Raw genomic sequence first — 14,843 nt, 5'->3', positions numbered from 1 at the left:
TTCTCAAGCATCAAAGCACGGCGACGGGATTAGCTTATGTGGAGAGCCTCAGAGCCAGTAGCATACAAGAGAGTCGTTCTTGTGGCCCGAAAGGTGGCAAGAGAGGTCAGTTTTTAAAAGCTGAGCTTTCTTTATCACAGCTCATTCTGTGGTAACCAGTCTAGTACCCCAGAACCTAACTTATTTCTGTGACCTGTTAACTTTTTCCAAGAGTCACTGTAATTAGCTCTCACTAATTAGTATGTGATAGCATTTACATACTAATATGTCTATGCTTCTACTATTCTTTTCATTATCTCTGTCCTTACCTGGCCCAGGCTTTATATCCCTAAGACTCTGGTGAGACTGTAGATGGATGCTCACATATAACATATCTAAGTGTTTTAAAGTTAAAGAATAATAATTTGTTACATAAAATTTGTTTTGGACTGCAAGATGTCTCAAGATTGAAAGTGCTTGTCGTTAGCTAATGCTTACAAACCAAATTCAACCCCCTTAACCCTTCTGGTGGAAGAATTGATTCCTGAAAGGTGTCCTCAAACCTCCACATGTGAGCCAAGGTACATACATACATGCACATACACATGCACATGCCAAACACACACCATAAACAAATAAATTTCAAAATCTTTAAATATGTCTCACCCTCCTTATCATGTATAACTTTCATTTTTTAAGCAAATATGTTATAAGGCTAAGTGTGTTAGGAAAAATATCAAAGCTGTTGCTATTAAATGTCTGGGTGTTGTCTTGATGGCTCTTCTATGTTTGGAAGAATCCCAAAGCATGTGATTCATGACCCTCTCCATCATGATTATGCTACGAAGTGTGGGTTCTGTATACTTCGGTTACCATGACTACTGGTTTTTCCTAAGCTTGTCTCTGATTTTTGTATATGTGTTGGCTGATTTTGCATGACAGTTTGACTGGGCTGGGGATGCCCAGATGACAGTAAAAATATTAGTTACTGGTGTGCATGTAAGAATGTTTCTGGAAGTGGTTAGTATAAGAGTTGGTAGAGTGAATGAAGAAACCCATACCGTTGTGGTTGCAAATGCTATCCTGTTATCAGGAAATTCCCTGGGGTCCCTACCATATGCATTATGCCTGCTAGAGAGTAAGCATATTCCCCCCTCACTCACTCACTTCATCTCTCTCTGCCTCCCTTCCTCTCTCCCTTTAGGAGCTGATGGTCCAGCTCACCGAAGAGGATAAGAAAGTCGAAAGAAACAGAAATGCTCCATAGCCTAGTAGCTTCTGATTCCAGCTCAAGACATCAGCCTCATTTCATGAGCCAAGGATCTACTGTACAGGAGCTGCAGTGTGTGGAGTGGAGAATAGCGTGGGGGGAGAACAGAACCCAGGGCCATCTGAATTGCTAAGCAATTACTGCCACTGTGTCACTTCCTAGTCTGAGACAGTGACTTTAGTTAGAATTTCTAGACAGGTAGAATTCTGGATTGTGCACATTTTATTAAAATGATAGGACAAGTCTGTCCCATTTTTTTTCTCAAACATTTCCAAAGAAGTTATATGTATTTAAAGTAGAACCTATAATACAAGCATATAATATGTAAATATGTATTGCAATAAATACAAATGAAACAATTCCCTCTTTTCACTCTTCTATGTTTTTCTTTTAGGTCTGTCTGAGTGTAGAAAGAAGAGTGATGGAACTAAGTGGCGACATCCAACAAAATCACCATGTGACAGGTCTCCTGTGAGACGTTTATTAAGAGGGATGGGTTAAAGGGGTACAGAGGCTGCCTCTGGGTGAGGGAAGGGTTAAAAGGGAGGGGGAGAATCAAGGCCGTGGCACATGCACAGGAGAACATGGGACAGGGGACAATAGTAATGTGTTTGACGCCTCTGGTCAGCTAGTGATGGCATGTCCTGTTGTCACCAGTCCCTTGAGACTGACCATGGAGGTGTCTGTTGGTCCCATTGTTGCCAGGTCCCTAGATCTGGCCACAGGGATGCCAGAAGACCAACTGAGTCAGCCAAGTGTGGCAGAGGCCAGAGGCCAGCTTACTGTAAGACTGGCCCAGAACTGCTTCTGATTGCTAGACTGTTAAGAATTATGATATAAACCTGTGACAGGGTCATTTGAATCCCAAAGGGATTGTGACACACAGGATGAGAACCTCTGAGAAACTTCCTACAAGGCCCTGCCTCTTAAAGTTTTCAGTACCTGTTAATAGCAATAGCATGACCTCTAGAGACTGGCCAAGCCTTTACCACCTTGGCCTTTTGGGAGCCATTAAGATAAAAACTATAGCAACACTGAGTAGGGTATGGTGGTGTATGCCTTAAATCCTAACATTGGGAGGCAGAGACAGGTAGATCTCTGTTTGAGGCCAACATAGTCTATATTATGAATTCCAGGATAACCGGGGCTACATAGTGATGCCCGGTCTCAAAAACAAGACAACAGCAATAGTAATACTGAGTGCCTGACTACCTTGTGAGGATCTGCAACTTCAGAAAGTGTGATACGTTGCACAAGTACAAGGTAGTTACATGGCCAGCCATTGATATAGACTCTAGAGTTCTGGGCTGCTGTGAGCTCTCCCTGTGAGCAGCATTCACATGTTACAACTCATTGCAGACAGACGTGAATGCAGCCTGTTCTCTGGGAGAGAAGGCTGAGAGGCTCCCGCCGACTTTCTCAAGACTTTAGCTGCATCTGTTCCTTCAATTTGCATCCTTTGGCTATGACGTATCCTAGCCACAGAGACAACTATAGACTGATTTTTGTGAATCTTCCCATTATATCAGTAGATATGGAACATGCATATCTGCCTGTTGGTACATTGCTCTGTTTCTTCAGTGTGTCAAAGAGTGTGCTGTTCATATCATTAAAGCAATGAGATGTGGTTTAGAGATTCTGTTACTTACCTTTCTGTTGACTGTGCTAAGACACCATTGCCAATGCAGCTTATAGAAGAAAATATTTACTGCAGACTTACAGTTTCAGAAGTTGGAGTCTATAATCATCATGGCAGAGAGCATGGCAGCAGACAGACAGATTTGACTCTGGAGCAATACCATGACCCAGAAAGAGCTAACAGGGAATTGCATTGGCTTTTGAAAGGTCATAGCCCACCCACTGTGGCATACCTCTAACAATGCCGTACCTCCTAATCCCTCCCAAAGAGTTCCACCAACTGGGGACCAAATAATCAAATATCTCAGCCTGTGGGGGCCATGCTCATTCAAAGCTCTACAAAAGTCGACTGCCAAGTATTGCCCTCCAAAAAAAAAAAAAAAAACTTCTGCCTAATAAGTAATACAGTTTAGAATGATAATGAAGTCATTACTTAGAATAGGAAAACTCCTGATTTTTTTCAACCACTACAGTGCACACACACACACACACACACACACACACACACACCTTTTACTGATACAAAAGCAAAGACTATATATGGCTAAGAGTTCCAAACTAATGATTAGAATGAATATACAAGAATTAATAATGGGAGAATATTATCTAAAGCAACTTGCCCTCTATTGATTGAAAAAAATCTTGATGGAAACAAATTTTTATTTTTTTTCCAGAACCCAAATCATTCTAAGAACTCACCTCCTACACACCTAGTATTTGATATTTAATCTCCAAATCTCTTTAGAGAAATTTGTCAGCATGGCAGATACAATCTTAAAGGAAGCTCAAAAAGACTTCGTAGAGAGAAAAAAAGAACAACAAAAACGACACACACAGTTCTTTGGAGACATTGTCAAAAGAAACATTACTAAGATATATTAAATTAATAGATAAATATAGATAGATATAAATAAAATTCAATGATTTGATAAACTACACAAAATGGTCATGAGAAATATGTCTGTTATTTCTTTGAGATAATAATATAGTGACTCTCACATACAATAACCTGTACCCATAGAATAAGTTAGGTAGAAAGTGATGTAACATGTTGCATGCATTGGAGTCACAAACCTGGGTCAATGTGAATAATAGCTTATATAATTGTTTAATAGGAAAGTGGCACAAAGTTTTTTTTAAATATAATTAAAGAAAACTGTTAATTGCCCTGGAGAGATAGCCCAGTGGTTAAAGACATTTGCTGATCATCCAAAGGACCTGGATTCGGCTTCTAGCACCCACGTTGGGACATTCACAACTTCCTGTAACTCCAGTTCCAAGAGACCCAACACTCTCTTCTGATCTCTGCTGAAATCGATACATACAAGGCACACACACACACACACACACACACACACACACACACACGCACATGCACACGCACACACAAAGATAAAAATAAAATTTAAACTTAAATAATTTATCCTGACAGTTGCTATTACAATTCAGGCAATTTATGTATGGAAGTTTTTCCATGTCACTCCCCATATAATACCCTCTTCAACCCTACTATTACCTTCCCAATGCAAGCCATCTTCATTTTGATATGATCAGGCCTTTTTCATAAGTGATACTTGGTACTCAAATCAACTCCTTTTCTAGAAAATATTCAATAATTTTTTTCAGACCGGCTCTATATAGTCCAGGCTGGCCTCAAATTTTGTAGGTAGCTAAAAATGCCTTTAAGCTCTGGTCCTCCTCACTCTGCCTCCCAAATACTTCCATTCCAGACTCCAGTGCTATGCTTAGTGTTGTCACAAGTACATTGTAATTATTGTTGTAAAGAAGGGGAAAGTGAAGGCAAGAAAGGATCTTATGTAAAATCAAACAGTGAATACTAACTAGTCTATTACCTTTCCCAATATCCAAAAGCTAGTTTTCCCAATGTCTCTAATCTCACTTCTACCTAGCCATTCAAAGTATGGTGTGTCTAAACTAGATAAGAGCTGCTCTCTGTGCTCTCTTGTTCTTGCCTTCTTACTCCCGCTCTGTCCTCTCACCCTTCTCCCCTCTCTCCACATACTCATGGCCAGCCACTACTTTTTTACTTTCTCTCTCTGTCTCTCTGACTCTCTGACTCTCTGACTCTCTCCATCTCTGTCTCTCTGTCTCTGTCTGTCTTTGTCTGTCTCTGTCTGTCTCTGTGTGTCTCTCTGTGTGTCTCTCTGTCTCTCTCTCTGTCTCTCTCTCTGTCTCTCTCTCTGTCTCTCTCTCTCTCTCTCTCTCTCTCTCTCTCTCTCTCTCTCTGCCTTTCTCGGTCCCTACTACCCTCTCAACTCCCCTCCCCATTTCCCATGCCCTGAATAAACTCTATTCTATACTTAACAAAAACCAAAAACACTTGATCTCTGTGAGTTCTGAACTTGCTGACTCTCTGATATCCATGATTCTGTCTACCTGCCTCGGCCTTACAATGCTTACCTTCTTCTTGGATCAGATGGAATCCCTAAACTTGATACCTACTGGATTTACATCGTTCAGGGTCATTTGGAATCAGTCATTCGTTTCAGAGACAGACAACAATGGAAAAATAACTGTGATGATCTGTAAGAATGGCAAAATCTCTTCACTGATCTACCAACCTTCTTCCTGTTCTTATCAGCTAAGCCTGGCAGAATATAGTCACAGCACTTCAGTCACTTGAATTTTAGTGAAAAATCTTAGCTCTAAATCTGGGTGTGGTAGTACATCACTCTGAAGGCTCAGACAGAATGATCACGAATTTGAGGCCAGTCTGACCTATGTAATAGACTCTGTCTCAAAAGCAAACCAACTCAAACAAACAAACAAGTGCCTATAAGGATTATATACAAAGTGTGTAATACCTGTCTACATCATACTAAATTTTTTTATGTGTTAACTCTGTGATGAACTGCTTCAGTTCTCAAAATCAAAGCCACTTCTTCTGAAGGATGATCACAAACAGCCCAACTAGGAAAGAAACAAGGCGTGTAATAATATCTGGAAGTGAAGCATTCCAGACAGGCATATGCAGCAACACAGGGGCATATTTGCTTCTTACATCAGTGGGCTACGTTACATTTGAGACTAGAAGATGTTGGGGATTTTCACTTGCATTTTAACAGGATCATGTTTGCCATTACATTGGGAATATACCTGAAGGAGAAACAAGCAATGATACACAGCTAGATTTTGGAAGCTATGCCAATAATCTAGGTGAGAGACAAGGAGGACTGGGAACACGATGCTAATGTTAGGGTCTGAGAACCCCCAGAGAATGAGACCCCAGACTCAAATAATATGCAACAGCAAAGAGCGTCTTTCAGCAGAATTCGGCATGCAAAGGTCGCTCCATTTAAGAATGGAGACACCAGTGTGTGCTCTGCAGGGTCAGTTTAAAGCCTGTTAGGGTGGCAGTGGGTGTCTTTTATCTTTTGTTTTTTCTTGATTAGTTGGCTCTATCTCCAGGGATATGAGTCCTTTGTGATTTGTTAGGGCTCTGGGGACTTTCCAAGGTGGTAAGGCACCCTTGGATTGGCTGTCTGCAGCTGTGGTTGGATGGCCATGGGCTCCTGAATCTGGGTCCTCATTTCTGGGAAACAGAAATAGGCCTAGACTCCCAAACTGCCAGTTTACAGCCTGTCATGGAGTCAACCTGGCTCTGGCTCTTTGATCTTCTGCCTACAGTAGAGACTAGGGAAGAGTTTGATTACAAGTGTCCATGGAAAACACAGCATATGTTGACTCTAAAGTTTATGTGCCTGCTATATGCAGATGCTTTAAAAAGAAAATAATGGAGTGACAGGGCACGGAATGATTAAATGCTTGTGGTGGTTTAAATGAGAATGGCTCCCATGAGCCATTTGAATAGTTGCTCCCGAGTTTAGGGAACTGTTTGGAAAGGGTTGGAAAGTGGGGCCTTGTAGGATTAGAAGGTATGACTGTATTGGAGGAAGGGGGTGTGTATTTGGGGGCTTCAAAGGACTCCAGTTGTTCCCAGTTCTGTTTCTGGTTTATGGATCTTTGTCAGTTCTCAACTGCTGCTCCAACGCTCTGCCTGTCAGAGAGATACCGTCCCTTCTCTGAAAACGAGTTGCAATTCCAACCACATTTCTCACCAGCTTATTTAATTTTGCAAACGTGTTTTTCTCGGTGACGTGAACTTATGATAAATGTCAATCGACGATAAAACGACCGGAAACAGAAGGCAAAGCGGGCTTGGAATCCACTAGTTTGTCCCTATGGTTCCTTCCCTTGAGACTCAAAGATCACAGGACAAGGTAAGTTTTTCGCATCTGGAAACCGCTGAAGACCAGAACACGCCAATCTGATACATAGTTGGTAAAGCCAAGGTGTTAAAGAAAGTCAGTGGGGTTTCCCCCTTTCTGCCCGGAGGTGGTGAGAAGCTTGAGCAGGTGAGGAGACCCTAGAAAACTACAATTCCCAGCAGGCGCTGCGGCAGCGAGCTTTCTGTCTGGCGCTGTCCAGACCCTACTAATAAAATCCAGTCGCGAGGATTCTGGGAGAGGAAAATGGCAGCGGCTAGGTTGAGTCATAGAATGGGAAGGCTCCTTGAGAAAGCGCCAGCACTGGGGCCTTGGACCCGGGTTTACAGCACGTCCCCTGCCTTCGCAGAAGTGCTAAGGCTGCCACAGAAACAGCTAACGAAGGTAGTGTACCCGCTGCGGGAACTGGGGCAGCACCTCGCCGCGGACTCGGGGCCTGGCCTTATCGAACAGAGACTCTTCGACCCGAGCCTGGAGGACATCGGGCGGGCGGAGAGCATCTTTGAGGCCACCGCCCGGAACCGCATCGAGTACCTCAGCTCCGCCGTCCGCCTCGACCACGCCCCGAGTTTGCAGCAGCCGGAGGTGAGGTTGACCGCCGGGTCTACTGTAGGTGCGAGAGCCTGAGTCGGCCTGTGCTCATTTCCTGTCACCCAGCGAGAGAGCTCGTAACAGCAAAAGAAAACACTCCGTGTGGATGCGCCACTCGTGTGCGGTGCCCGTGGAGGACCGCAGTGAGCCGCAGTGTGGGTGCTGGGAATCCAACTCCGGTGTTCCGGAAGAGCCGCCCGTGCTTTTATATTTTCATTTTAGTTTATGTGGGTTTGCCTGCATGTATGTCTGTGTACCACATGCCTGTTGCCTTCAGAACCCAGAAAAAGACATCAGTGCTCGCTGGAACGGGAGTTTCAGGCAGTTGGGAGCAGCCATACGTGCTGGCTGGGACTTGAACTACAATCCTCTGGCAGCAAGCGCACCTAACCATTGAGCCACGTCTCCAACCCCGAAAGTACAACATGTAATAAATAAGCCACTGTTCAGCCCTGAGAATACTAAGTACTCCATTCTCCCTACCTCTCTCTCATACTAGGTGTGTTTCATAGGCCGAAGCAATGTTGGAAAATCCTCTTTGATAAAGGCCTTATTTTCCCTGGCCCCTGATGTAGAAGTCAGGATCTCAAAAAAACCGGTATGCTGGGTATCTCTTGAATTTATAAAATGAGACCTAAGTATTGGCAGATGCAAGAGATCATAATTGCTAAGTTCCTAGAGAAGAATTTTTTTAAAAAATATGTAATAAGGTAAGACATCATTAATGTCTGTATATTCTCTGAGAAAAACAAAAGTATAGCTGAATTGATTTTAGTAGTCTTGCCAATATCTAAAGGAAAGCATTGTTGTTCTAAATTTTTCCTTAGTTGACAAAGTTAAGTATTTTATTGCTGTTTTCTTCTATAATAATGAATGTCTAGTTCTACATTGGTTGTAGGGAAAAAAGGGTTTAAGTTGCTTTGTCCTCTATATTCTTGTGTATATTCCAGATGTGTGTATTCTTTTACCCAAGGCCACTCTGTGCCTTTCTTCACAGATAGCTCTGATCTTCTGCCCTTCTGCTATCCTCTCCTTCTTCTCCTTCCTTTTCATTGATGCAGCCAACTGGTACCTAAAAGAACCTTTTCCGAAATCTCACCGCTGGCCCCACTTACCTTAGTGTCCATCTGACAAAACACTTCCACCAGCTGTGACCCTCACTGTTTCACCCGCGAAAGTTTAAGCCCTTTCATGAAGCTAGCTTTCTCCTTCCCACTTCATGGAGTAGCGTCTCTGGTTTCATCACAGGGATTCCATCCTTCACCACTCTTCCTCCTCACCACAGAAGCCAGCTAAACGGTGAATTCTAGACAGAACGAATCCCACTCTTGTATAAGAGAATGATAGAGAAGGTGTATTCTTTTCATTCTCAAATACACAACTCTAAAAACACTTTCTAACAGACAAAGACGCTAACCAAGAACTTAATCATCGCTTACGAAAAGCCCTCTCCTTTGATATTTTATACCAAACAATTGACTCTAGTTTGTCTTTCCTTTTCTGATTCCTACGTGTTTCATGAATGCAAAAGCGCAAGTAGCCACATTGTGTTATCTTTGCATCAATTTTAACTTCACTGTTGTAATTGTGGGGTTGTACATTCTTTAAAAATTATTTATGAGGACACTAAACTGCACATGCAAAAACATCTTGGTTTACAGAAACACTAGTCTGCAGAGGATGAATGTCAGACTTCGGATCTGGGTGTTATAAGAATCTTTGTGATAGAATAAATGTTTGATCAGCACTTTTAAGTTATTCCTCTGTATACATTGCTCATCAGAGAATTGGCTGATGGCAAACACAGCCTTAATCTGGGTGGTTTTCACAGACAGCAAAATAGGAAAGATCCTAAAATATTTTGTCTGTGTATTTCTAATATGAAATGTAAAGTTTTTAAGCTAAGCATATTTTTTGAAAAATTGAAAAGATTTAATTATGATTTAATCATTGGTGGCTACTTCTCTCCACCTTTTTTCCCCCTTGTATTTACAGTAGTTCAGAATATATACTTCAACTTTTAATAAGTATTTGTTGATTGAATACTTAGGTTCATGAACATTTCTAGGCATGAAATAAAGGATATATTTTAAGCCAGCTTTTTTTTTCCATTTACTCTATCAGGGGCACACAAAGAAAATGAATTTTTTCAAAGTTGGAAAACATTTTACATTGGTGGACATGCCAGGGTATGGCTATAGAGCACCCGAAGACTTCGTTGACATGGTAGAGACTTACCTAAAGGAACGAAATAAGTAAGGACATTCTTTTTCTTACCATTGTTAGACATTTGACCCCAAAGCACCTTAAAAGGTCAAGGTGATTCTAACATGACAGACACTGCAGATACTAAACGCCTTACTTGTAGGTGCGCTTCATCCTTGTATAACTCTAGAATATTGAGAACCAGGGTATACACTGCCTTTTTAGCTTCTGCCTAGCTCAACGGAGTCTTAACTTCATTTATTTTATCAAGCTGAAACTATAAATAGTATTCCACAGCTAGTTCATCCATTTTTTTTTTTAAAAAAAAAACAAGCTCTTAGCTGGCTAATTTGGAAAATGAAAATTGTTAGCTAATTGATTTAAATAAAATTCAGTAAACTCTGTCCATTCAATCATCACAGACTCTGAAAAATGTTATATATATTCTTTGGTCTCCATACATAATCAAGCAATAACATGTTTCAAAAACACACAACCTAGAGGAAAATAATGTTAGGCTTCTGAAGTGTAAAAAAGTAATCATAAAAAAAGGACTAGGGATATAGCTCAGTAATAGAGTACTTGCCTAACTTGTTAAAAAGCTCTGGATTTGAACTCAGCATCACTAATTTGAAAAACTATATATGTAATATATAAAAATATGTGTGTCTATATAAACATTTTATTTACAGCTTTACATATAAATGATGCAAAATTAAACTAATATTAAAAATTATAATAATTTGGGCCAGAAAGATGGCTCAGCAGATAAGAGTGCTGACTGCTCTTCTAGAGGTCTTGAGTTCAATTACCAGCAACCATATGGTGGCTCACAAATATGTGTAATGGGATCTGATGCCCTCTTCTGGTATGTCTGAAGACAGCTACAGTGTACTCATATAAACAAAATAAACAAATCTTTAAAAAAATATAATAATTTGATATTGTCTCCTTTTTCCATTAGATATTGTAAGGTCTTACAGGAGGAGGTCTCATTTATACTTGTGTCAAGTCTCGGTTTAATATGTTCTTATTGAAATAAACTGGTATTTGACAAATTTAGTTATTGGAGTACAGCAACTGCATTGAGTCCTACTAGACTACAGGATGAAGTTCCTAGTATGAGAGAGACAGATGAATGACTATATCCTGCATTGCCATTAACTTTCTTTCTATTCTTACAGTTTGAAGAGGACATTTTTATTAGTGGATAGTGTTGTTGGAATTACAAAATTAGACAATATTGCCATAGAAATGTGTGAAGAATTTGCATTGCCTTATGTGGTAAGTGCTTCCTTAGACTCATGGTGGGAGTTAGAAATCAGTTTAATATGCATTTGAATATGCAAATATGCTTGTTAGTAATAAGCAGGTATTTCCTCAGAAGGTAACAGAGTGGCTGGGGCGATGGGCCCATGGGTAAGAATGCTTGCTACACAGCATGAGGCCATAAGTTCTAATCCATAGCACCCACATAAAGAGCTGTGTGACTGTGTATATGCCTGTCACCCCAGTGTTATAGATGCTGGAGACAAGAAGACCACTCGGCTTGCTGGCTACCAACTTAGCTCCAGGTTCAGTGAGGGGCCCAGGCTCAAAGGAAAAAGCCAAGTGATAGAATAGACACACGTCCTCCTCTGGCCTCCACAGGCTGACACATGTACGTGTACACACAAGCGCACTTATACACACAAGCATACATCACACACATATAAGTTCTGTGACATTTTCATATTTGCTTCCTTTCAGTTTTAAGCTTTTAAATGTATGGAGTGTGTGTATGTACATGTGCATCTGCATATGCCACATGTGTGGGAAACCTGTGAAGGCCAGGAGAGGGAGCAGGTTTCTCTGAAGCTAGAGTTACAGGAGGTTGTGAGCCACCCACTGGGTGATGGAAACTGAACTACTCAGGGCCTCTGAAGGAGTGTGTGCTCTTAACACGCCTGAGCCATCCCTCCACCCCGAGCTTCTAAAGTGACAGTCACAGTTTTTTAGCTGTTCATTTAGTGTTCTTAAATGTCCTTACATCCATGATGTTTTCATAGCAACACAAACATTTGCTCTGTTAACTCTGAACAGCAGCCCATGCAACCAACATTTCTACAGCAGAACTTTTGCAAAACAAAAATGTTCAAAGAATGTAGAAGATTCAAGCACAGTACACACAAGTAGAATTTTAATATTCTTAGGAAAAAAAAATCTGGGCTGGAGTGATGGCTTAGTAACTAAGTGCAGTAGCTGTTTTCCTGGGGAACCCTGGATCAATTCCAGCCCCATATGACAGCTTATACCTCCGGTTCCAGGCAATCCGACACTCTCACACAGACATTCATGCAGGCAAAATACCAATGCACATGAAATAAAAATAAAATTTAAAAACTATCTTTAAAATTTTATTTCAGGAATATCTCAGGTTTGTTTTTTTTTTCCCCTACTAGCATAAAATAACGCCACACTAAAATTCAGATTGGTAGGTTAGTATCCACATTAATTTTGCTTTGTAATACTTCCAGATAAACTAAGACTTAAAGTTCCTTTCTGTGAGAAGTGAGGAACCCAATTACTATAATTTATTTTTCAAAAAAAATGTCAGAAACCACTAAACTGAAGCAGAGAAGTTTCACATGAACAAAGTCAGCCACATTTGTCAATGTCTCGAAATTATGAAATTCTTGGGATTTGCAGGAGTCCTGTGAAGTATTAGGGACGCTGTTGTAATGCAGCAAGAGATTGGTATAAAAATGACTGAACATTATCAAGCTGGATGTGGAGTAATTGTATTCCCGGCTTAGTATCATACACATCGTTTTGTGAAATCACATATTCCCTTCAGGTTAGCTGAAGTTAACCTGAAGGGAATATTATTTTCTTCTTTGGAAAAGTACCCAAGATGGGGGGAAAATAGTCCAAAGGATAACTTTATATTTTAGCCTAGTGGAGTTAGAGTTGAGCGATATAATAATTACTCGGCATGGTACGGGGCACCACTACCACCCTCAAATCAGTGTGTGTGTGTGTGTTTGATATTCCCCAGGAAAACCTGACAGATTGAAATTTCACTCTTTCCTTAATTTGTCATTACTCATGTTTTGACCTTCTGCTCCTACTTTGTAGTTGGATAAATAACATTCTGGATTTACAGAAAATACAACTATAGCAGATGTGCCCAGAAAATAACCCAATTTCTAATTTTCCCTTTAGGGTATTACATGTAAAATTGAACTTTTTGGTTCCAAAATTGTTTCATATTGGCAGCTTTATGTGACTCAGCCAAGATATATTAATTTAAATGTCGTAGACTATAAGATGCATTATAATCACATGAAACAGCTGATGTCAGTAATAAATGTTGCTCCGTGGGTCTCACTGATCTTTAGATAAAGTCCAAGATATGGTCAAATGTAGTTAATGCATTGTTAAGTAGTGGGCACACAATGCACACTCTGTATGTGACATAGATTGCCTCTTTTCATCAAAGCAAATTATTTATGGCTTGTTTTTATTTTATAGATGAAAGAGTAGGTAGAAATTGAAATTTTTACATGAACCAACTCAACCTAACTGAAAGATTGTAGTTAAAATGTGTAAGTCTATACTGTTAAATTTTATTTCTAATACGTAAATGATTTTCCTATAGATGATATTAACAAAAATCGACAAATCTTCCAAGGGGTATCTTTTAAAACAAGTGCTCCAGATTCAGAAGTTTGTTAACACGCAGACACAAGGCTGTTTTCCTCAGCTGTTTCCTATAAGGTGAGAATCCGATTGCTCTAATAACATTGAGTGCTAAAAGGCTTCGCTGTGGGATGAGCGCTCCGGGAGGAGGTGCCACGTGGACACCTGTGCTGCCGTGAGTTTCCAGTAATCTGCTAGTGCTTTAGTCTGTTCTCTGTTTTCAAGCTGGTTCTCCCTTATAGGCACGTCCCTCTCTTTCTGCTTCAACCCAGCTCAACCCTAGCCCATGGCAGAGATAAAAACTGTACTTTTTTTTTTTTTCAAGTTATGAAGTGTTTATTCATTATACACACCGGAAAGAAGCATTGCATACTTGTATCTCCTGTTCTCCATAACAAGCTTATGAAGAGATGGTATAAAATAGTCATAACTTAAAATACATTTGGATTCGAAATGAAGCCAGGACAATTAGATCTCGACACAGCTGTGTGTGGTGGCACACGCCTTTAATCCCAGCACTCAGGAGGCAGAGGCAGGCGGATTTCTGAGTTCGAGGCCAGCCTGGTCTACAGAGTGAGATCCAGGACAGCCAGGGCTACACAGAGAAACCTTGTCTCGAAAAACTTAAAAGAGTTTATTTGAAGAAAAAAAACCTTTTGCGCTTTGTATTACTTGAATTGAGGTCTGTTGCAACCTCTGAGGTAAAGAAGAAAATCAAGTTTTCTTTTCTTTTCACAGTGCAGTGACCAATTCTGGAGTCCATCTGTTGAAATGCTTTATCGCAGATATAACAGGAAGTCTTAAGTAAATGCTCCCAGAGTAGATGATGTGTCAGAGTTCTTCCTGACAACTGGAGTTAAACACCTAGAAGAATGCCAATATTGTTTTAAATATTGTGCATCTCAACTTGAAGGAGATTCGGCATTAAGACCTGCATTACCCTGAAGCAAGAACAAATGCGCTGGGGGTAAGGGTTACAAATAATGAATTAAATCATATTGGTCATTAGGACAGATGCTAGCTGGCTTTTCTATTTTAACTGACAAGTCCAGAGCATATACAAGTGCATGAAGTGAGACCCTGCTTCTATAAAGAGGTTGGATAAGTCAGGTTTTTCTCTTATAAATGTCTACTGTCTTCAATTCTGTAAACGTGAACTAGGTAAAGGAGGGGAGTGCCCTCTGTAAAGCGTGTATATGTGAATAGAAAGGAAATGATTGTATACTAATAAC

At 40.5% G+C, this 14,843-nt stretch overlaps 1 protein-coding gene across 3 annotated transcripts; it reads left to right on the top strand.

The window, feature by feature from the left end:
- Nucleotides 1-7,354: 7,354 nt before the first annotated feature.
- On the top strand, nt 7,355-14,839 carry Gtpbp8 (GTP-binding protein 8 (putative)). Of its 3 annotated transcripts, none has more exons than NM_001159329.1 (6): nt 7,355-7,518; nt 8,225-8,323; nt 9,850-9,980; nt 11,115-11,214; nt 13,571-13,689; nt 14,350-14,839. In NM_001159329.1, the coding sequence occupies exons 1-6, from the start codon at nt 7,381-7,383 to the stop codon at nt 14,417-14,419; spliced, it is 657 nt and encodes a 218-aa protein (NP_001152801.1). In that variant the 5' UTR covers nt 7,355-7,380; the 3' UTR covers nt 14,420-14,839. The 3 variants fall into 3 exon arrangements, with proteins under 3 accessions (NP_001152801.1, NP_079608.1, NP_001343321.1); NM_025332.3 differs by having other exon boundaries at nt 7,355-7,719; NM_001356392.1 differs by lacking the exon at nt 8,225-8,323 and having other exon boundaries at nt 7,355-7,719.
- Nucleotides 14,840-14,843: the final 4 nt, after the last annotated feature.

The sequence above is a fragment of the Mus musculus genome, chromosome 16 (assembly GCF_000001635.26).
Source record: "Mus musculus strain C57BL/6J chromosome 16, GRCm38.p6 C57BL/6J".
In the NCBI taxonomy this organism is placed as follows: Eukaryota; Metazoa; Chordata; class Mammalia; order Rodentia; family Muridae; genus Mus; species Mus musculus.
This window is presented reverse-complemented; position numbering and strand designations above follow the sequence as displayed.

Excerpts from the sequence above, each read along its gene's own strand:
- Gtpbp8 (NM_025332.3), top strand. The coding sequence starts at position 7,381 with ATGGCAGCGGCTAGGTTGAGTCATAGAATGGGAAGGCTCCTTGAGAAA. Across the intron at positions 8,324-9,849 it reads TCAGGATCTCAAAAAAACCG|GGGCACACAAAGAAAATGAA; the intron begins GTATGCTGGGTA and ends TTACTCTATCAG. Across the intron at positions 11,215-13,570 it reads AATTTGCATTGCCTTATGTG|ATGATATTAACAAAAATCGA; the intron begins GTAAGTGCTTCC and ends ATTTTCCTATAG.